Source organism: Colobus angolensis, unplaced genomic scaffold (assembly GCF_000951035.1).
Source record: "Colobus angolensis palliatus isolate OR3802 unplaced genomic scaffold, Cang.pa_1.0 Scaffold137, whole genome shotgun sequence".
Lineage (NCBI taxonomy): Eukaryota > Metazoa > Chordata > Mammalia > Primates > Cercopithecidae > Colobus > Colobus angolensis.
In genome coordinates, this window is record NW_012114455.1 from 175,294 (window position 1) to 197,887 (window position 22,594).

General features: G+C 38.6%; 1 protein-coding gene across 1 annotated transcript; it reads right to left on the minus strand.

Moving 5' to 3' along the window:
- Window positions 1-20,489: 20,489 nt before the first annotated feature.
- LOC105506437 (olfactory receptor 8B12) lies at window positions 20,490-21,473 on the minus strand. Its single transcript, XM_011934567.1, has one exon. It carries the CDS (start codon window positions 21,453-21,455, stop codon window positions 20,523-20,525), a length of 933 nt encoding a protein of 310 aa, XP_011789957.1. The 5' UTR covers window positions 21,456-21,473; the 3' UTR covers window positions 20,490-20,522.
- Between the last annotated feature and the right edge of the window lie 1,121 nt (window positions 21,474-22,594).

The window sequence follows — 22,594 nt, forward strand, 5'->3', positions numbered from 1 at the left end:
CCTACATCAATACTAAAGTCAATTTGATTCTAACTTTTAAAAGAGTCAGGCCAGTTCCCTGAAAATCAGTTCACTGAAATGTTAACTTACCAACAGGACAATTTACCAAAACCCAGTTCAACAATGAGCAATTTGCAGAACTTCGTTATCCCTTTTAACAACTTATTTCTTACAAGTACTATATATATGCATTAGAAAAATTATAAAATACAAAGTATTTTGTAGTATTTTATACATAGTATTTTACAATAGAGCAGGAAATAAAAACTATTCATATTTCCACCACCCACAAATAACCGCTGTTAAGATTTAGGTGCATTATGTTTGATGTTAGATTGTATTGTACATAGTATCTTGAAATATTTTTTAAACTATATGTGATCAGCATCTCCTTATGTCAATAAATAAACTTTTTTTTTTGAGACGGAGTCTCGCTCTGTCGCCCAGGCTAGAGTGCAGTGGCCGGATCTCAGCTCACTGCAAGCTCCGCCTCCCGGGTTTACGCCATTCTCCTGCCTCAGCCTCCCGAGTAGCTGGGACTACAGGCGCCCGCCACCTCGCCCGGCTAGTTTTTTGTATTTTTTAGTAGAGACGGGGTTTCACCGTGTTAGCCAGGATGGTCTCAATCTCCTGACCTCGTGATCCGCCCGTCTCGGCCTCCCAAAGTGCTGGGATTACAGGCTTGAGCCACCGTGCCCGGCCAACATTATTTTTAATAGCTTTATGATATCCCTTCAATGGGAGTACTATCATTTCGTATGTCAGTTCTTTGACATTTTATTATGTCCAGTTTTCACTATGATAAACACAGCAGCGATGAATATGCATTTTTGGAAACCTAACCATTTATTTTTTGAGGATAAATTCCTAGAAGTCAAATTGCTAAGTCTAAAAATACGCTCTTTAAGAAGATTGTGGATGTGTTCTCAAGAAAGGCTTTTGCAATAACACTCCTACCAGCAATGTCTGAGTGTATCTTTTTCTCCGTGTCTTTTCTAACAATTTCCTAATACATCCAATACATGCTAAAAATGCTATCACATTGTTTTAATTCATACTTTTTTGATTATATGTTAGGCTTTAGGAATTTATTTTTATATTTCTTGAACTTACCCATTTACACACATTATAGTAATATTTAAATCTACTTTATTGTACAGCCATTATGGAAAACAGTTTGGAGATTCCTCAAAAATTTTAAAATAGAACTACCTTATGATCTAGCAATCCCATTACTGGGCAAATATCCAAAGGAAATGAAGTCAGGATATTGAAGACATGTCTGCACTTCCACGTTTACTGTAGCACTATTCACAATAGTCAAGATATGGAATCAAACTAAATGCCCATCTAATAAAAAATGGATAAAGAAAATATGGCATATATACAGAATGGAATACCTTTCAGCCATAAAGCAAAATGAAATCTTATCTTTTGCAGCAACATGGAAGAAACTGGAGGACATTATGTTAAGTGAAATAAGCCAGGCACAGAAAGACAAATACTACATGTTCTCACTCCAATGTGTAAGCTAAAAATGTAAGGTGACTATAGCAAACAACAATGTAATGTATATTTCAAGATAGCTAGAAGAAAAGATTTGGGATGTTATCACCACAGAGAAATGATAAATGTTTAAAGTGATTAATATGGTGATTAGCCTGATTTGGTCATTATAAAATGTATACATGCATTGAAACATCACACTGTACCCCATAAATATATACAATTATTATATGTCAACTGTAAGTTTTAAAAGTACTTAATAAAATAAATAAAATAAATACTTTATTGAGGTATAACTGAAGTAAAATAAAGTGAACTCAATTGATGTATACAATTCAGTAATTTTTGACAAATGTATATATTCACGCAACCAGCACTCAGTCAAGATATATGGCATTTTCATTGCCATAAAAATTTCCCTGGTATCATAAATGACCTTCAAGCTTGGTCTGAGCCAACTATTGCCTGATTTCAGTCACTATGCATTGTTTTTGCCTGTTATCAAATTTTGTAAAAATGTTATCATTCAGTATGTACACTTTTCTGTCAAGTTCCTTTCACTCAGCATAAATATTTTTGATGCTTTCATGTTGTTGGGTGTATCAATACCCAACAACATGAATGTATTTATTGTTGAATAATAGTCATTCATATTAATAGACCACAATTTGTTTACTCCTTTGCACATTGAGAGAAATTTGAACCTTTTCCAATTTGGGACTAACGTAAATAAAAGCTTCTCAAATATCCATATGTAAGTCATTTGGTGGACATATGCTTCCATGTCACTTGGATAAATATCTTAGCAGCGGAATTGCTAGGTGAGCTAGAATGTGTTCTTTTAATTATGTAAAAATCTGCCAAAATGTTTTCCAAAGTGGTTGTGCCATTTTACACTCCTATAAGAAATAACTGAGAGTTTCAGGTTCTCACCAACGCTTGGTGTTGTCAGTATTTTTAACTTAGCTATTCTATTGGGTATGAAATGGTGTCACAATTTTCTTTACATTTCTCTCACTATTAGTGATATTAATCCTATTTTCATGTTCTTGTAGACCAATTTGGCTATTTATATATTTCTTACGTGGCTATTATGTTTTCTTATTATTGCATCTAGATATAAGTCATTTGTCAATACATTTTGAAAATACTTTCTCTCAGTCATTGGCCTGTTTTTCATTTTCTTAGTAGTATTTGCAAGAAACAGTTTTAAATTTTTATGAAGTCCCATTTATACTGTGGTTGGTGATGTCTTTTGTTCTGTCTAAAATTCTTTGCCTAGCCCAAGGTTGTAAAAGCTTTTTTGTTCTTCTATGTATTCCTTTAGAACTTGTATTATTTTTGTTTGTTTTCCCTTTTTAAATTTATTTATTTTCAATTTTGATAGGTAAATAGTAGGTGTATATATTTATGGAGTACATGAGATGGCGTCATATAGACATGCAATGTGAAATAAGCATGTCGTGAAGAATGGGGTATCTATTCCCTCAAGCATTTATCTTTTGAGTTACAAACAATCCAACTGCATTATTTGAGTTATTTTAAAATGTACAGTTAAATTATTACTGACTATATTCACCCTGTTGTGCTATCAAATAGTAGGTCTTATTCATCCTTCCTAAATTTTTTTGTATCCATTAACCATCTCCATCTCCTCCTTTTCTCCCTATTACCTTCCCAGACTCTGGTAACCATCCTTCTACTCTCAATGTCCATGAATTCAACTGTTTTGATTTTTAGATCCCACAAATAAGTGAGACCATGTGATTGATGTTTGTCTTTCTGTGCTTGGCTTATTTCATTTAACATGATGACCTCCAGTTCCATCCATGTTGTTGCAAATGACAGGATCTCATTCTTTTTTATCAGTAAATAGTACTCCATTGTGTATACATACCACATTTTCTTTATCCATTCATCTGTTGATGAACAATTAGATTGCTTCCAAATCTTGGCTACTGTGAACAGTGCTGCAACAAGCATGGGATTGCAGATATCTTTTTGATATACTGATTTCCTTTCTTTTCATTGATTGATGGATCATATGATAGCTTTATTTCTAATTTTTTGAGGAATCTCCATAGTGGTTGTACTAATTTTCATTCCCATCAACATTGTGCAAGGGTTCCCTTTTTCCACATCCTCACCAGAATTCATTATTGCCTGTAATTTGCATATAAGCTATTTTAACTGGGGTGAGATGATATCTGATTGTAATTTGGATTTGCCCTTCTCTGATGATTAATGATTTTGAGCACCTTTTTATATACCTGTATTCCAGTTGTATGTCTTCTTTTAAGAAATGTCTATTCAAATCTTTTGCCCATTTTTGATTAGATTATTAGATTTTTTCTTATAGAGTTGTTTGATCTCCTTACATATTCTGATTATTAATACCTTGTCAGATGGGTAGTTTGCAAATATTTTTTCCCATTCTGTGGATTGTCCAATTAAACTATGTTATATCATTTGGTATGGTTCCAAAGTCAATGAGTTTCTACACTTTTTTAGTCCTTTTACTATCCAAAACATTCCTTATTTTGGATTATTTCTATTGTTACACTTTCAAGTTTGTAGATCTTTCTTTCCTGCAGTGTCTAATCTATTAACTTTATTCAGTGTATGCTTTATTTCAGATATTTTTTTTTGAGATAGTTTTGCTCTTGTTGCCCAGGCTGGAGTACAATGGCATGATCTCAGCTCACCGAAACCTCCACCTCCCAGATTCAAGCGATTCTCCTGCCTCAGCCTCCCAAGTAGCTGGGATTACAGGCACGTGCCACCACGCCTGGTTAATTTTGTATTTTAGTAGAGATGGGGTTTCTCCCTGTTGGTCAGGCTGGTCTCAAACTCCTGACCTCAAGTAATCCGTCCTTCTTGGCCTCCCAAAGTGCTGGGATTATAGGCATGAGCCACCACATCCAACCCAGATATTGTATTTTCATCTCTAGTACTTCAACTTAGGTCTTCATTATACTTTTCATTTTTCCCTGCATTGTGTTAATGTTCTCCTTTTCATTCTTAAGTGTGTTTTTAATACATATAACAACTTTTTTAAGGTCTTTGCCTATTAGTTTCATCATTGCTGTCATTTCTGGGTCTATTTCTATTGATTGCTCTTTCTTCTGGTTATGCTTATATTTTCCTGCTTCCTTTACTGGTTACATTTTATTGGATGCCAGAAATTGTGATTTTTTTTTTACATTATCGAGTGGAAGATTTTGTTGTATTCTTTCGAAGATGATCAGATACTTTTCTGGCACATAGTTAAGTTATTTACATATAAGTATGACTATCCCAAGTCTTATTTTAAAGCTTTGTTAGGAAGATTCAAAGTTGTTTCACTCTTTTAAACTCTCTACCTAATGCTATATGTATTATGAGATGTCTACACAGTAGCTTGAAAGAAATCAAACTATTTCAAGCTTTTTATAAGTTTCTGAAGTTTTTTGACCACTCGTTTCATGTAGTCCTTCACTCTGAAGTTTTATCCCACACATATGCAGATCAAGTTTTATCCCACACATATGCAGATCAAGAAATAGACGTTCCTCTGCAGATCTCTGATTTTCTATGTATAGTTCCCTACTCTTGGGTATTCTGCCCTGCATCATCTAGCCACATACATCTTTCCAAATACTGACTTCTGATTTTTCAACTTAGAAATCGCTGATCTCTTTCTTTTGAACACTCTGGATTGTGACATGAAAAATACCTATAGGCAAGAAAGCCAAGACAATCACAAGGCTCATGGTTTTTTTGTTTTGTTTTGTTTTGTTTTGTTTTGTTTTTTTCTTTCCCTCCTTTCAGAAATCAATTTGATACTGTCTGTTGTCAAACATCAGAAAAGTTGTGTTTCATTTATTTTGCCTGATTGTCTAGTTGTTTATGGCTCAAAGACAATTTCAATAGGAGTTTATCTTTCATGAATGGCAGTGGAAATTCACTCACTAAATTTTAACTATGCTGAATCGCTATGTTGAAAAATTGTTCAAATTCAAAAAATATTATTTTCACTCACATGGAATTTTTTTTGCTCATCCATAAGGTAAATCATAAAATCTAAGGATCAAAATAGCTTAATGTAATTTCATCTAATGACCCTTCTTGTTTATAATGTAGGAATCTTTAGCCAATGTCAGGCAATTGACCTTCAAGGAACTTACATTCACCACTGTATAAATTATTCAACAAAATCTACCAAACTACCTCTAGCAAATAACTTATGAGAAAAAATACCATCTGCTTTAATAAGTTACGTTTTCTTATGTTTTTACTCATTAGATAGAAAGGAGAAATGAAAAAAAATTATCATGAGAAGATGCTCCAGTGACAGCAGTTGTTTCTTGAGATGAACTGTGAACTGCCATCTCTACTTAGATGTACCAAGACCCCAGCATCTACACATGATTACCATCAACTGAATGTCTTCTCTGCATTGATGATGTTTGCTCTAAAAATAGGCTAACTATAAATAGCATTTTGAAATCAATAGACTAGAAACAGAGAAATGGTAAAGCATAAGAGATCTTGATATTATTCTATAGAACACATTTGCTATGAAGAGATAAAGTGGCTAAGGATTCTGATTACTAAGAATCCCAGGATTTAAGAATATGCAGAGAGAGGCATCAGGGAAAATGCTCACTTTCCTCTCATATCATTTTGTTCTTGGTTAGTGAGCTGCATTATATGCTTTTTTGTAGTTCTACCTACTCCTAATCCTGATTCAATCTTAACTTTTTCTGAATCCTCTGAGCACAGTAGACAGCAAACAATCTGAGATCTTTCCTCAGTGCTTTATTTTACTCAAGAGAAACTGTATTCCAGGCCTAATTTACCCAGTTCTTCAAGGTACAAATTTATTCTAGTTCAGTATACACAAAACTGTCAAATAACATAATCTTTACTTTCTTCTATGGCTGAACTTCTCTGCCTACCCAGAGACACAGAGCTCAATGCCCAGAAAATGCCTCAAATAATTAAGACAGAATTCCTATAGATTGGAACCTGATGTAATTATTTTTAGGGTTCCCTAGGTGATCATAATGTATAGCTAGAATTAAATAACTACCCTAGGACTTCAGGTTCAATGAAAAATTTGAACAAATTCCAGATGCCTAATGAAAACTCATACTTGTACAGCAACTGAATATCTGGAAAACATTTCCATGTATATTACTGATTTTTATTTTTAAAACGGTCTTGAGAATTGATATTATAACTATATTTTTTGGAAATAAGACTTAACTTGTGATCATTGTCCCATGCTACTAGGATATGAGATGAGATGAGCTCATGTTTTCATTTTGGGGTTAATATTTTGGAACTACATAGATGACAAGGGAAATACCATCTCCAGGACAAAATACGTCTTTAATTCCAAGAAATAAGATATATTAGTAGTGGCTTCTAAGGTAATTAAGGAAGATAAGGTTAGTAAAACTCCAGATGGAGTTTTTTCCCACCTTCATGATCTCCAAAACACTCCAAAATTGCCTGAATCCTAGAAAACATTAGAAGGAGTGAGGAGATAAACAGTAAGGAAATAATTCAAGATAATACACTCAGGGGCAGATGCTTATATCTAGCCTAACTAGAAAGGCTCATACATAGCCTTCCTTAGTCTCTTCTCTCCCATCCCTGCAGACCTCCCAGCCAGGGAAGTAGTGAGTTTCTTGACTACAGAAAATCACTCTACACTTTGGGAGGCTGAGGCAGGTGGCTCACTTGAGGCCAGGAGTTCGAGACCAGTCCGGCCAATATGGCGAAACCCCATCTCTACTAAAAATACAAAAATTAGCCGGGCATGGTAACACACGCCTGTAATCCTAGCTAATTGGGAGACTGAGATGGGAGAATTGCTTGAACCCATGAGGCGGAGATTGCAGTGAGCCAGGATCGCGTCACTGCACTCAAGCCTGGGTGACAGAGCGAGACTCTGTCTCAAAGAAAATAAAAGAAAAAAAAATCACTCTACAGTGACAGAGTTCATTCTCTGGGGATTAACAAAGCAACCAGACTTCCAACTTCCTCTCTTTATCCTCTTCCTCAGGATCTGTTTGGTCACCATGGTGGGGAACCTGGGCATGATCTCCTGATTTGGCTGAACTCTCAACTTTACACCCCCACTACTACTGTTTCAACAATCTGTCACTCATGGATCTCTGCTACTCCTCTGTCATTACCCCTAAAATGCTGGTGAACTTTGTGTCAGAGAAAAACATCATCCCCTATGCAGCGAGGGGCATCAGGGAAAATGCCCCTTTCCCTCTCAAATCATGTTGCTCTTGCATTATATGCTTTTTTCTAGTTCCAAACCCATTTTATGAAGCTGCTATTACCCTAATACTGAAGCCAGACAAAGACACCATAAGGAAAAATAAAAAAGTATAGACCAATCTCTGATGAAAATAGATGAAAACATCCTCAACAAAACACTAGTAAACTAAATTCAACAGTGCATTTAAAGGATCATATACCATTATCAAGTGGGATTTATCCCAGGGATGCAAGAATGGTTCAGTATAAACAAATCAATGAATATAACACATTATATTAAAAGAATGAAGGATTTTTAAAAATCACATAATCAGCTGGGTGTGGTGGCTCATGCTTGTAATCCCAGCGCTTTGGGAGGCCGAGGCAGGAAGACCACTTGAGGTCAGAAGTTCAAGACCAGCCAGGGCAGCGTGGTGAAACCCCATCTTTACTAAAAATACAAAAATTAGCCGAGTGTGGTGGCACATGCCTATAATCCCAGTTACTTGGGAGGCTGCGGCAGGAGAATCGTTTGAACACAGGAGACTGAAGTTACAGTGAGCTGAGATTGCACCACTGTACTCCAGCCTGGGTGACACTCCATCTCAAAAAAAAGAATGAAGGATTTTTAAAAATCACATAATCATCTCAATGGATCCAAAAAAAATCATTCAACAAAATTCAACACTTTTTCATAACAAAAACACCCAATAAACTAAGTACAGAAGGAATGTATCTCAACAGAACAAAACCATATATGGCAAGCCCACAGAAAACATCATAAAGGTGAAAAACAGAAAGGTTTCTCCTCAAGGTCTGGTACAAGGCGAGAATGCCCTTCCCTCACCATTTCTATTCACCACGGTAATGGAAGTCCTAACCTGAGCAATTAGGCAGCAAAAGGAAGTAAAAGTCATCCAAATCAAAAAGCAATAAAATTATCTTAGTTTGCAGATGCTGCTATCTTATATTTAGAAAACCCTAAAAACTCTACACATAAAACAACTGTTAGAGCTAATAAACAAATGCAGTAAAGTTGCAGGATACAAAATCAACAAACAGAAGCATTAGTATTTCTATGCACTAACAGTGGCCTATGTAAAAAGGAAATTAAGAAAGCAATCCCACTAACAATAGTATCAAAAATAATAAAATACTTAAGAATAAACTTAACTGAGAAAGTGAAAGACTTGCACACTGACAACTAAAATATTGATAAATGAAGTTAAAGAAGACACAAATAAATGGATAGACATCTATGTTTATGGATTGGAAATGTTAATAGTGTTAAAGTGTCCATACTACCCAAAGTGATCTACAAATTCAATGCAATCTCTACCAAAATCCCAGTGGGATTTTTTTTTGTAGACGTGGAAAAAAATCCTGAAATTCATATGGAACCAAAAGAAAAACAGAATCGCACTGGAGGCATCACATGTCTTGATTTCAACATATATTACAAAGCTACAGTAATCAAAATAGTATGGTACTGGTATAAAAACAGACACATAGACTAATGGAATAGAATAAAGATCCCAGAAATAAATCCATGCATATACAATCAACTGATTTTCAAGAAGTATAACAAGAATACACAATAGGAAAGGATAATCTCTTCAACAACTCTTGTTAGGAAAACTGCATATCAACGTGCAAAAGAATCAAACTGGACCTCTATCTTACATCATACACAAAAGTCAACTCCAAGCGATGAAAGGCAAACATAAGACATAAAACTGTAAAACTCTTTGAGAAAAACATAGAGGAAAAGATTTTTAACATTGGTCTTGACTATGATTTCTTGGATATAACACCAAAAGCATAGGCAACAAAAGCAAAAATAGACAAGTGAGACTACATCAAACTAAAAAGTTTCTGCACAACAAAAGAAACAATCAACAGAATGGCAAAGTAATACATGGAATATATTTGCAAACCATGTATCAGATGAGAGGCTAATATTCAAAATGTATAAGAAACTTCTACAACTCGATAGCAAAATAAATACAAAAATAATCCAATTTAAAATGGGCAAAGGACTTGAAGAGATATTTTTCCAAAGACATACAAATTGCCAGCAGGTATATGAAATGATATTCAACATCACTAATCATCAAAGAAATGTAAGTCAAAGCTATAATGAGAAACCACTGTCTACCTGTTAAGATAGTTATTATTTAAAAAAAAAAAAAAGATAGCAACTGTTGGTGAGGATGTGGAGAAATTTGTACACAGTTGGTAGGCACATAAAATGGGATAGCCACTGTGGAAAACAGTATAGAGGTTCCTCAAAAAATAAAAAAATAGAACTACATATAATCCAGCAATCCCACTTCTGGGGATATATCTAAAAATGTTGAAATCAAGATTTTTTTTTTTTTTTTTTTTGAGACTGAGTTTCACTCTTATTGCCCAGGCTGGAGTGCAGTGGTGTGATCTTGGCTCACTGCAATCTCTGCCTCCTGGGTCCAAGCGATTCTCCTGTCTCAGCCTCCTGAGTAGCTGGGAATATAGGCATGCACTACCATGTCCAGCTAATTATTGTATTTTTAGTAGAGATGGGGTTTCACCATGTTGGCCAGGCTGGTCTCGAACTCCTGACCTCAGGTGATCCACCTGCCTCGACCTCCCAAAGTGCTGGGATTACAGACATGAGCCACTGCACCCAGCTGACGTTAGGATCTTGAAAAGATACCTGCACTCCCATGTTCATTGCAGCATTATTCACAATAGCCAAGATATGGAAACAACCAAATGTACATCAACAGACGAATAGATAAAGAAAATTCATCAAAGGGAATATTATTCAGTCTTAAAGAAGAAAGAAATCCTGTCCTGTGCTACACCATGGATGAAACTTAAGGACATTATGCTAAGTGAAATAAAGCAGTTACAAAAAGACAAATACTGTATGGTTCCATTTACATGAGATATTTAAAATGTTCAAATTCGTAGAAACAGAAAGTAGAATGGTTACCAGTGGCTGGGGGTGTGTGGGAAAGTGGGAGTTGTCATGTAAGGGTATACAGTCTCAGAGCTGCAATATGAAAAGTTTCTGGAGCTCTGTCACACAACAATGTGAATACACTTAATGCTACTGAACTGTACACATAAAATGGTCAAAATGGTATATTTTCCATTGTGTTTTTACAATTAAAAATTTAAAAATTAAAAATAAATCTAATAAAGTATTAAATAAAATATGGTTCTACCTCTTGCTTTGACAAGCTACCTTTATAGCCCTGCAAAGCCAGATTCAAATTAGAGTCCTGAGAATCTTCAAAGTTCCATGTCAGAAGGTGGCCAGGGAAAGCGGCCCTGGCTCCCAGGAGCCTGCTCATGGCCCAAAGCTCCCCTCCTCCACTTCCCACTGCCAGCTAGGTGAGGGTTCCTGTTGGGTTAGGGTTAGGGTTAGAGCCAGGAAAGAAGCTTATGCAGGCCCTGGAAGATGAGGAATCTAGGCCCAAACTAGAATCTATGTGTGATCTTTCAGGCCTGACTATAGCAATTACCAAGACACACAAGCAATGCCTTTGTGTGCCAGGCCTCGCGAGGAAAATCTGCCCTCCCTTTATCAGACTTGGTGCATAGCCAATGCATTGCAGTCTCTAAGAGAGTTGCCGTCAAGGACTCACACCCTTCCCCGGCCCCTCCCACCCTGGCCCCCAACCTTATGTATGTCTGCATTCCTACCCTAGGTGCTTCCATTCAGAGACCTCCTCGTTGGAGGGAGTGAGGGAAGGGGGACCTCTGCTGAAACACTGCTCTAGTGTGTCTGCCACAGGAGAGACTTGAAGACACTTTTCTTTAGTACTCAGACTTTTCCATACAGAGAACATCCCCATCTCACTGACCCCAATCCTTTCCCCACTCCCACCCCATCTGGACTGATCCACCTGACCCTTCCCAGTGCTGTGCTGTTCTGCAGGGGGAGAGGGCACCACCTTCTTTCTCTTCTTGCCTCTTGCTTACACTGTGGCAGTAAGCGAATAAAGACTTCCTTGTCACTTTCAGTTTGTGTCTGTCTTAGAAATGGGAGCACAGGCTCCAGCTAGATGCTTTCCCTTTGGTTCTGCAGACTAATTTGGAAGATGTGGTCAGTGGATGGCCAGAGCAGAGCCCAGGAAAAGAGGCCCTCTCAGCAAGGCTAAGAAGGTCCACAGATGCACTCTCTTACCGCTAGCATTTGACATGTCACTGTTTCTCTACCTCTCCTCCTACCTCCAAACTAGCTAAGCCCACAATTGAAATAAAAAGTAACATCTGTCCTTCATACTACAATTTATAAAGCACATTAACACTCAATATCAATTAATTTTACATTCTTATGATCTCATAACATTATCCCATTTTACAGATAAGAACACGGGTTAAGCAACTTGCCCAAAGGCACAAGTGAGAAATTGACATCCTGACCCCATATCTTTTAACTATAGATTTTGAAATTCATGCTTTTTTAAACTATAGCTTTAAAAATTCAGGCTTTTTAAACTATAAATTTCAAAATTCATGTGAAATTCTACTACTCAGCCTTGCCATGCTTCTCCCAGCTTTGCAGGAGGATCTAATCTGGTCTTTAAAAAGCTTCAAAAAGTTTGGGGCGGAGGATTTTATCACTAAATGCAGAGAGGGTATAAAAAAAAACTGTCAGAGCTCAGATCTAAAACCATCATGGCAGAAAGAACAAAACACAAGGCCAGCAGTCTCTGGCAAGGTCTTAATGCTCCATTCTCATCCCAAAACACAAAATGAGGGTCTTTAATGCACTTAAACAAATGCTAACGAAATTCCACACCAGCTACTTGGAGGACATGTTCTCAAGCCCTTAATCTTCATACCACCCCATTGAAAATACTTCATTAATGAAAGGACAATAGAAAGCCACTGGGCTCTATCTGTTCTGAGATGCAGCTTGCAGCAGCCCCGGATAAAGTCTGACCCTCCTCCAGAAAAGATCCACTCAAGTTATGCCTCTCCCTAATTACCAGGATGCTTGGACAAGGGCCTAGCATTTTATTTAGAGAATCATCCCTGCTCCCAGCACAAATAAATACAAGACTGCAGCTGCAGACACTGTCTGCTCAGAGCCAGCTTCCTGCAGTTACCATGTTGTCACCCTATCCTAGGATCCCATCTAGCCACCTCTGCACCCCAAGCTCAGCAGGGCCATGTCATTCACTCACACAGCTACAGAGGACCTGCTGTCAGATGCCCCGTTGCCTCACTAGTGACCCTGCCTCAAGGGACTAGGCTTGGATTCACCTCCCCCGACCACACAACCCAACCAAATGGTCAAGTTTATAGCTATATCCCCCATCACCACCACCAAATGGTTGTTTGTAGCTGCAACCTTCCCCTGTTGAAGTCCCTGACATTTGACCAGGAATTATCTGGTGAACTATCTCAGAGCAGCAAAGAATCTTGCCACCTTCTACTACTCTTTCCATAGGTTTTGGAGTAAGACAGCTCCAAGTAAGAATCCCTCAGTGACTAGATTTCTTAATCTTGGGCTGGGTTGAGTTACCCAACAGGCAGATCAACTGTATGCTTAGGACACCAGCACAGCGAGTGACTTTGAAAAGCATTTCTAAAATTGTATAATGAAAACAGCAATGACAGCGAAACTCTAAAGAGAAGCCACTTTAATTTCTGCAAATATGTAAGTTGAATTAAAACTTTTTAATTTTGAATTTCCAGTGGGTGGCCTTTAAAGGTCTGAATCAGGTCATGCTTTAGCAAGTTATGTATCCTCTCCAAGACCTCTGTATCCTCACCTCCCGGGAGACTGATTACATCACCTAAGTGACAAAATGCCTGCCATATGACAGGTGGTAAGTAATTGTCACTTCCTTTCCCTTCTTTCTCCACTTCCCTGTGTTTCTCTCTACAAACTCAAGACACAAAAATATAAGCAAACACACATATCTGTCTTTTTAGGTTCCAACTCAGCAACTCCACAACCCCTATTAAAAAGAACGTGGACCATGTGAGAATTAGGATTTCTGATTCTCTCCCCTGGCTGTGCTGTAGGCTGAAGGCACTTCCCAGGAGCATTTCCCCAGTCTCCCCACTGCCTCGTCCTTCAGCCATAAGATGGAGACAAGGGTTGCTCTCACTCAAGACTCCTTTCCTCTCTGTAGCATCATGCTCCCACACTCCTCTGTTTCAGAAATCTAGACAGAAAATCTACAAATGACAGCTGTCCTAGGAAGGCACTCTGGTGCAACGAAAACTGCCCATTGCTGACTTGCCTGGGAGTCAAGAGGAATCTTTGGGAGGCAAGAGCTGTAAGACCTGAGTCAGAACATTTGGCTGAACTGGGGCAAACAGCAGGTGCTGTCCCTTGCCACACTCTGTACTACTGTGGCCCAGCAGGTACCAACCCAGAAAACAGGAGCATGGCAGGAGGCAGGGGAAGAAAACTGGAATAATAGATAAATAGATAAAGAAGTGGCCTCTAGCAACTCCTAGATAGTGGCTCTCCAAGCTCCTCCTCCTCCTCCTCTGTGCTAGCTTGGGGTTAAAGCCACATTCCTGTCCCAGCATCTACTCTTGCAACATCCGCTCCAAGCAGGCTGCCTACACAGACAGCTCCTGTCGGTTCGCCTTGGCCACTGCAACCAAGATGAGCCAGGCTGACAAAACACGGCACCCTCTGGCTTCCCACATTACAGCAAATAGAGGCCACCTCACTGAGCAAAGTGAAAGAGCAACTATCACCTAACATTCATTAATCTGTAAAACAGATATTTCTTTAATCTGGGTAAAACTGTCATAGGAAAGATGACTGGGCCCAGTGACCCAAACTCTGTCCAGGAGTCTGTAAGCCAACTTCCAGCTCTAAATTTTAATTGATTTCTGACTTTATTTTAGGAAATGTGACTTTTTTCTCCATTATTTCTTCTCCCATGAGTTTCACCCAATACAAAGAAATACCCAAAGAAAGCATAAGAGAGAAGGGATTATTTTGTGTTTATTCTATTTATTAATTTTCTGAATTGTTATTTCTAACCACTTAGCAGTTTGAATGTTCAGAAAAAGTCCTCCCTCTAAAACAGAAAAATGCTGAACGAAAATGTTAATAACAAACATACTAACCCACTAATTGGCTTAGCTAGTCTAAAAATAAGAGAGATTTTAGAAGTAAAAAATAAAGACAGGATCACAGCATCTAACAGTATAGATAAGGCTGGAGCCATTGTTTCCCTTGGAAGTATCTGCCAGTCTTAGGAGGCCTGCAGCCTGGATTTTGTCCCATGAAGGGTGAGAGATAAAGCCTGGAGCCCAGGCAGGATGGATGTGGAATTAGAGGCCACCTTACCTCCCCACTAGCCCCTTAAACCCACACCCAAAGTACGTAAAGTACATAAAGACAGAAAAGAAATGTGCCCTCAGGGAGATGGTGAGGGTACAGGCTGGTCTTAACTTTGACTCTGGATGGAAAAGGAAAACAGAGAGAAAGAAAAAGCCTCTGCTCTAAGAATTCTTTGCCACACCAGCACACACATGTGCATAGACCTGGAATTTACATTACCTCTACATGACATGTAAAATCCCAAGCCAAACATCTATTAGAAAGAGGTCCTAGATGTCACTGTTTAATTAGAAGTGGGTTAAGTGCTCCAAAGGTAAGTTGAGGGTCCTACGGACTCATTAACTGGGGAAACTGAACTGACTTTCTAAGGTAAGGTACAGCCTCTCTGAAGAAGAGAAATTCAGATACCTGAAGGATAAGGAAGTGCAGTCACTATCTGGCTTCTCATTGCTTCTCTGCCTTTTGGCTAAGATCAAGAGATATTTGGCTTCTCAGTATCAGAACCCTGCTCTCAATGGGGAATCTGCCTTTGTGTGAATCTTAGTTGAAATCTCCCCACTAGTATGACCAGACACTAGCTCCCAGACTCCTGGAATCCACAGCCCAACCACACTACCCCATCTCAGTTAATCAGATGTTCTGCATAGGTCTTGGCTTCCAAAACAAATGTTATGAAGAAACCAGGGCCATACGGAGTTCACAAAAACAAGACAAAGATAGTGTCTCCCAGCCACCAGCTGTGGAGGTGCATGTGATATTCCACTGCCAGTGTGACAGAATTGGACTATCCCAAGACCGTGTATGATTCTAGCCATTGGTAGAAAGGTTAAATACGGCCTACACTTACAAGGAAACCATTAAGAGGAAAAATACTCTTTGGGAAGCACTCAAAATGAGTCCTAGTAGCCATCACTGCTCAAAATCAAGAAGAAAATGACAAAGGTTTCATTGCAGCAAGTTAGATAGTCTTGTTCCTCAAGATGTTGAACAGACAGTTCATCACTGGCCCCATCTTGGTGAAGGAGACTGTGTAATTTACACTAACCCATAGCTCCTGGAGATCTGAGGTAAATGAATGCTCCTAATCCAAAATTCCATAAATCCATATTTATGGAATCTGGCTGAAGATTTGGACCACTGGGTTAATGAAAAATGATGAAAAGAATGAAAATAAAATATGAAAAATGATAACACAGCATAACAATGCTGGTTCTCATGAATACACACCAACCTGCTTCTGTCATAGGTACTGATTCAGGTATCCTGGAGCAGCCCTATGTTTACAAGTTAAGGCTCATGCAATTGTGATCACAAAAGAGAATTTGGTACCCTGTCCCCTGAGGGACCACAGCATCAGCAAATTCTATAACTTATGAACCATCTACAGAAATGAAACTTATGAAATAGACCTGCAGGGTCATGGCCTCATAGTGATCCAAGGCCAGTGGGATAAATGTGGAGTAATCACTAACGACAAAGAAGCCAAAGAAAAAGGCTGAGGGTTTGATGTCACAAGGTGATGATGTTCTTTTCTGTCACAAAGCTTATCGTCATTTGGGGAGAAATGACAGAGGAATAGAAGAAACCTATGAAGGAAAAGCTAAAGATATAAAGGTACATGAGGTGTGGCAGTGGTCACCCAGTTAGGGTAACCAAAACACAGAGTAGAGAGAGGGTTGAAGCTCTAACTCACCTGTCAACTTAGCGAAAATATATCTGAGAAAAGAATGACTAAACAACACATGGATCAAGGAAGAGGAAATCACAAGGAAAACTGAAAAATATTTTGAACAGAAAAATAAGAAAAACACAATAGGAATCTCTCCCGAGAAAATAATCAGAAATCTAGATAATTTTTGTTGTTGTTGGTTTTGTTTTTTTTTTTTAGATGGAGTTTCACTCTGTCACCCAGGCTGGAGTGCAGTGGTGTGATCTTGGCTCACTGTAAGCTCCACCTCCTGGGTTCACACCATTCTCCTGCCTCAGCCTCCCAAGTAGCTGGGACTATAGGTACCCGCCACCATACCCGGCTAATTTTTTGTAGTTTTAGTAGAGACAGGTTTCACTGTGTTAGCCAGGATGGTCTCGATCTCCTGACCTTGTGATCTGCCCACCTCAGCCTCCCAAAGTGCTGGGATTACAGGCATTAGCCACCGTACCTGGCCCTAGATAAAAATTTTAACACATTCTTTCAGTAGGAGATTGCTTAATTTTTTAAAAAATTTCAACACAAAAGTTATAGTTATGGTATTATTTACACCATTTAAATGTTGGGGAGACTGACACAATGTTAATGTTTAGCAACAGGAAAAAGTTGAAATAAAATATGACATAGCTACATGATTAAGTCCATGGAAAATTACAATTCAAAAAAATTATTGATAAGGATTAAAGATCACATTATAATGATGAGTTAAACAACATTTTATAACACAGCACATAGAGGATGAGCCTACTGGAAGAGACTTTCGTATTCCAGATGATATTCTCCTTTCCTGTTCTGTGAATGGTGGAGTAGACCAGTTAGCTATTGTTATATAACAACCAAACACAATCTCATTGGCATACAACAAGGAACATTTGTTTCTCACATGTCTACAAATTGATTGTGGTGGTTCATCTTGTCTGGGCTCAGCTGGGCCGCACTGCTTGCTCTGCACAGCGAACACTGCTCCTCGTGTGTTCATATTGAGAATTAGTTGGGAGAGGCAGCAGTTACCCAGGAAGGACTCTTCTCAAGGCAATGGCAGAAGCAAAAGAGGGCAAATGCCATGCAAAGATATTCCAAGTTCCTGCCAACATCACATCTGCTAATATCCTATTAGCCAACATAGGTCACCTGGCCAAGCCAACAGTCATGGGCAAGGAAATATACCCTACCTCTATGAGACCATGGCAAGGGAATGGAGCTATAATACTACTAGATGAATGATGAATTTTGACCAGTAACACAAACTACCACATTGAGATAGGTAACCATTTTCTTCATACATATTTCACATTCCCAATTTTCAACAATAATACATGAGTTGCTCCAAGAATCAGAAAAAGAAAAACCATGTGCCTCGTTAGTTAAAATAGATAAGCACGTAGAGAAATTCGTGATAGATTAAAAATACTTGCCATCCTGATATTCTTAACTATCAGAGGCTCTGACCTCACCACAACATCAACCAAATAGTGATGGGGGTGGTGCAACCACAAGGTGAGGACAGAAGATCAGGGAACCAAAATGTTACCCTGTGGCTGCAGGGTTGGGGCCCACAGTGATGCATCCAGGGTCAAGGGTGCCTCTGTTCTTTCTCTATTTCCTCAGCCGCATCCCTTCCCAGATCTCTTCTGTGATTGGCTCCTCTTCTTTTTACCCCTGCATTGATCTCTTATCCCATCCTCTTCTAAGTTGTTTCCATTGGAAAATGCCTTTTTATACAACTCTAAAACAAGATAGGTGGATGAATAGATAGGCAGATAGATAGATTAGATAAATTAGATAGATAGATATGTACATACATACATAGATACATGCATAGATAGAAAGATACATAGATAGCTAGATATGCTTGAATATGAGAAGACTCACAAGAAATCAGTAACAACTGTTGTTTTTAGGAAGGAGATTTTAGGAATGGAATGACAAGATAAGAGGAAGACATATTTTCTCTGTATAACCCTCATTTATATTGTTCAATGCTGTACTATATGCAAATATTACTTAGTCAAAATATGTGACTTTTTAAATGATATTTAGAGTTCATTTTTTTCAAGACTAAGCAGCGTTCCAGAAAGATGAAGTGATTTGTCTCAGCTCATGGAAAAACTCAAGGAAGTGCTGATAATTACATAAAAGAATTATTGCAGGGTGATAACTAAAATGTAGTAAGTGCCTTGCATTTAAAGACCCCACGAAGTCAGAAACATTATCTCACTTTCAAAAATAAAAAAATTAATATTTAGAGACCTTAAGTAATTTGCCCAAAGTCACACAATTACTAAGCAACTGAGCCAGGATACAAAACCAACTCCATCATGTGCCTCACGAATCACTGTTTTCATCTGCTCCCTACCTCAAATAGCCTATTCACCTCACCCACCAGACGCCCACCCACAAGTCTCCTGAACTCACTTCTCTTTCCTGTTCCATGCTGACTAAAGAAAAATCTTTCCCACCACACACACACACACACACACACACACACTCAGTCTTATGACTTCAAGCCCTTCATGTCATACCAAAGAACGAAACTACACCCTCATCTAAACTTCCCTTTTTCCCAAAGAAGAGAATATTCCCAAGGAAAAGCTCAGAAATCAAAGTGTCTCCCCAGCACTTAACATATTAATCCTAATCCAAAGGAACCTTCCTTTGCTACTAATAAATTATTTAGATCAAAGGGTATTGATCTGATGTGTTATATAGCTGTCATTGTATGTTGTGGGTTTACAACCCAGTCTTGGATGAATTATCTTTCACCACATATGCTTATATGAGTGCTGTCTGCAGTACCTTAAAATTCAATGGAAATTGCCTCTTCTGATAATCAGCTACTTAGTGGTGTTTTAATAGCTAACTAGATTCTCAACATTGTTTACTGCACCTCTAAAACTTGCAGACCCTTGGTTGATTATCCTAAGCCACAGATTTCTCCATCACAGCTCACCCAAACTAACCCTTGAAAAAGCTCTACATTCTGATTCTTTAAGTCTTCAAATGAATGTACGATTTTATTCTCAGCATCTTTATAACCCTTAATCCTACGGAAGTCCTGATTCCCTAGACTGGGTTCCTAGGGTTCCACACAACCTCAATCTTAACTCAAGGTCACTCACATACTACAAACTTAACACAATTCTCTTCTCATTTGGCCAAGACCAACTCAAGAAAATGTTCCATCTATCCTCTTGAGAAAAAAATGAAATATTTAAAAATTACTTATTGACAGGTCACATTAAATTACTATGAATAGAATTAGGTTTTAATGTGTCAAGTTGTCATACTTTTAAAAGGAAATCTGCAAGGGCATCAATGAAGCATGAAAAAAATGACATAAAAAAAAAAAGCAGCTTGGAATTCAAAGACCTGGATACCAGTCCCAGTTGTGGCACCAAGTAGTTGTGTGTCCTTGAGCAACATATATATTCCTGAGTCTCCAACATGTGTTAATTGAGGAGGCTAGATTAAATAATGTGTAAGGCCAATTCACAATTAAATGACCTATGATTATAGAAAAATTTGCATAAAATGAAGAAATCTTGGAATAACTGAGGTGGAGCAGTGGAGCAGAGACAGGGAGAATATGTCTGCATTTAACACTCATCTAAATGTAAAGATTTAAAATTCTCTTTCTGTACAAGACAGGAAAAAAAATGGAAATTGAATGTCACTGAAAACACATGCTAATAAGCAAAGCATTGTATTTCCTTCCTCCATACTACTCCTTTCTTAAGAAAAGATTTTTCTGCCCAAAGTTCTCCTCAAGGCAACTTTGACATCCTTGTTCCTCAAGCTATAGATTAATGGGTTTAACATGGGGACTATGATGGTATAGAACAGGGAGGACACTTTTCCTTCCTCAAGGGGCAGGATGGAAGGGGGTTTGAGATACATGAAAGCACCAGAACCAAAGAAAAGCAAAACTACAATTATGTGGGAACTGCAAGTACTAAAAGCTTTGGACCTGCCTTCTGTAGAACTGATGTGATGAATGCTGGAGAGGATGAGGGCATAAGAAATAAAGACACTGACAATGGGCAATCCAATGTCAACAGCCACAAGAATAAAGAGCACCAGCTCATTCATGTAAGAGCTGTTGCAGGAGAACTGAAGGAGAGGAAGGATGTCACACATGAAATGATTGACAAGGTTGTCAGCACAGAAGGTCAGGTTCATTATGCTTCCTGTGTGGGCCATGGCCCCAGCAAACCCCATCCCATAAGCACCCAACAAAAGGAGTAAACACACCTGGGGAGACATGGTGACCGTGTACAACAGTGGGTTACAGATGGCCACGTAGCAGTCATACGCCATCGCTGACAGGATGAAGGACTCAGAGACGACAAAGAAGCAGAAGAAAAAGAGCTGAGTCACACACCCTGTGAAGGAAATGATGTTCTTCCTTGAGACAAAATTTATCAGCATTTTGGGAGTGATGGTAGTGGAGAAACAAAAATCTATTAAAGAGAGGTTAAAGAGGAAGAAGTACATGGGAGTGTGCAGGTGAGAGTTCAGCCCAAACAGGGTTATCAAGCCCAGGTTTCCCACCACGGTGACCATGTAGAAACCCAGAAACAGAAAGAAGAGGGGGATCCGAAGTCCTGGCTGGTCAGTTAAGCCTTCGAGGATAAACTCTGTCACAGAAGAATTTTTGGCTGCCATTCTTTTTGGTCGGGCAGGAAAGTCTGAGGGAACAAGAGAAGAGGACCACTTAGAAAGAAACATCGCCACCACATTCTTAGTCTTTATCTTCCATTCTTGGAAAAGGAATCCAAGGAGAGAGATTTGAACTTCAGTAGGAAGGTTTTTACCACTCAGTAGGGGTCTGTCTTCACAGTCCAAGTGATTATAACTCCCAAAGTGTAATATGAGACTGAACTGTAACTGCAGAATGAGAGCTGGTTCTGCTGAAGAAAGGGGTACCAAAAATAAGCTAAATGTCTTTTAGATCCTTAAGTCAGTCCCTTTTTTATACTTTCCCTCTCCTGTCTCTGCTTCACTTGGTACAACCTGGACCTCTTCTGTGAAGGGAATCCTGAGATGCAGAAGTCACAGTGGCTCTGCTCAGAGCTTCCACCTCTGGGTCCACGCTGTCAGATTAAGTAGGTGAGCTCATGCTTTTCCAAGATCTCTTAGCTCAAGTGGCTGTACCTTTAATAATTTTTTAAAGCTGATGCTTATTGGGTGGTTACTATAAGAGGTTCTGTTTGAAGAGCCATGTAGCAATATTATTATCTTCATTTTACAGATGAAACAAGTAAGGTGACACAACTAGACAAAAGTCCCCAAACCACCGAGTTGCAGCCAGAAGGTGAATTTTGGCAGTATGGCTCAAATGGTTTGCACTTGAAAACACCATGTTACATAAGTGACCAGCATCAGGGCAGGCACTCACCTTCCTTCCCTTTAGAGCTGTAAACGTAATACTCTACTGTCTCTTTTCCGCATTCCGGGGAGGAAGATGACCCTAGTGAAGAGAAGATGACAGGTTTGAAAGCTCAAAGCCCTCTCTTCTCAGTACAGGTCAAAGGATCAGAACCTCTAATGTATCTCATAACACTTCCTGCACTGAAGGACGTGACTTCCAATTGTTCATTTGCCCAAAGGCCTCTCCAGCTTTTCCTCCAGGAAAAAGGACACAAAGCTTTTTCCTGACCAGTGAATAACAAAAGACTAAAGAGTTTTATTCTGGATTACAGACTTCAGTGATCTGACTATTAAGATAGAGACTCCCTCAAGACCACTTCCTTAGCGATTACTTTCCCTAGGGAAGAAGAAATGTTTGTTTATCTCTTGGAATT

Coding starts and splice junctions, on each gene's coding strand:
- LOC105506437 (XM_011934567.1), bottom strand. CDS start 21,455: ATGGCAGCCAAAAATTCTTCTGTGACAGAGTTTATCCTCGAAGGCTTA.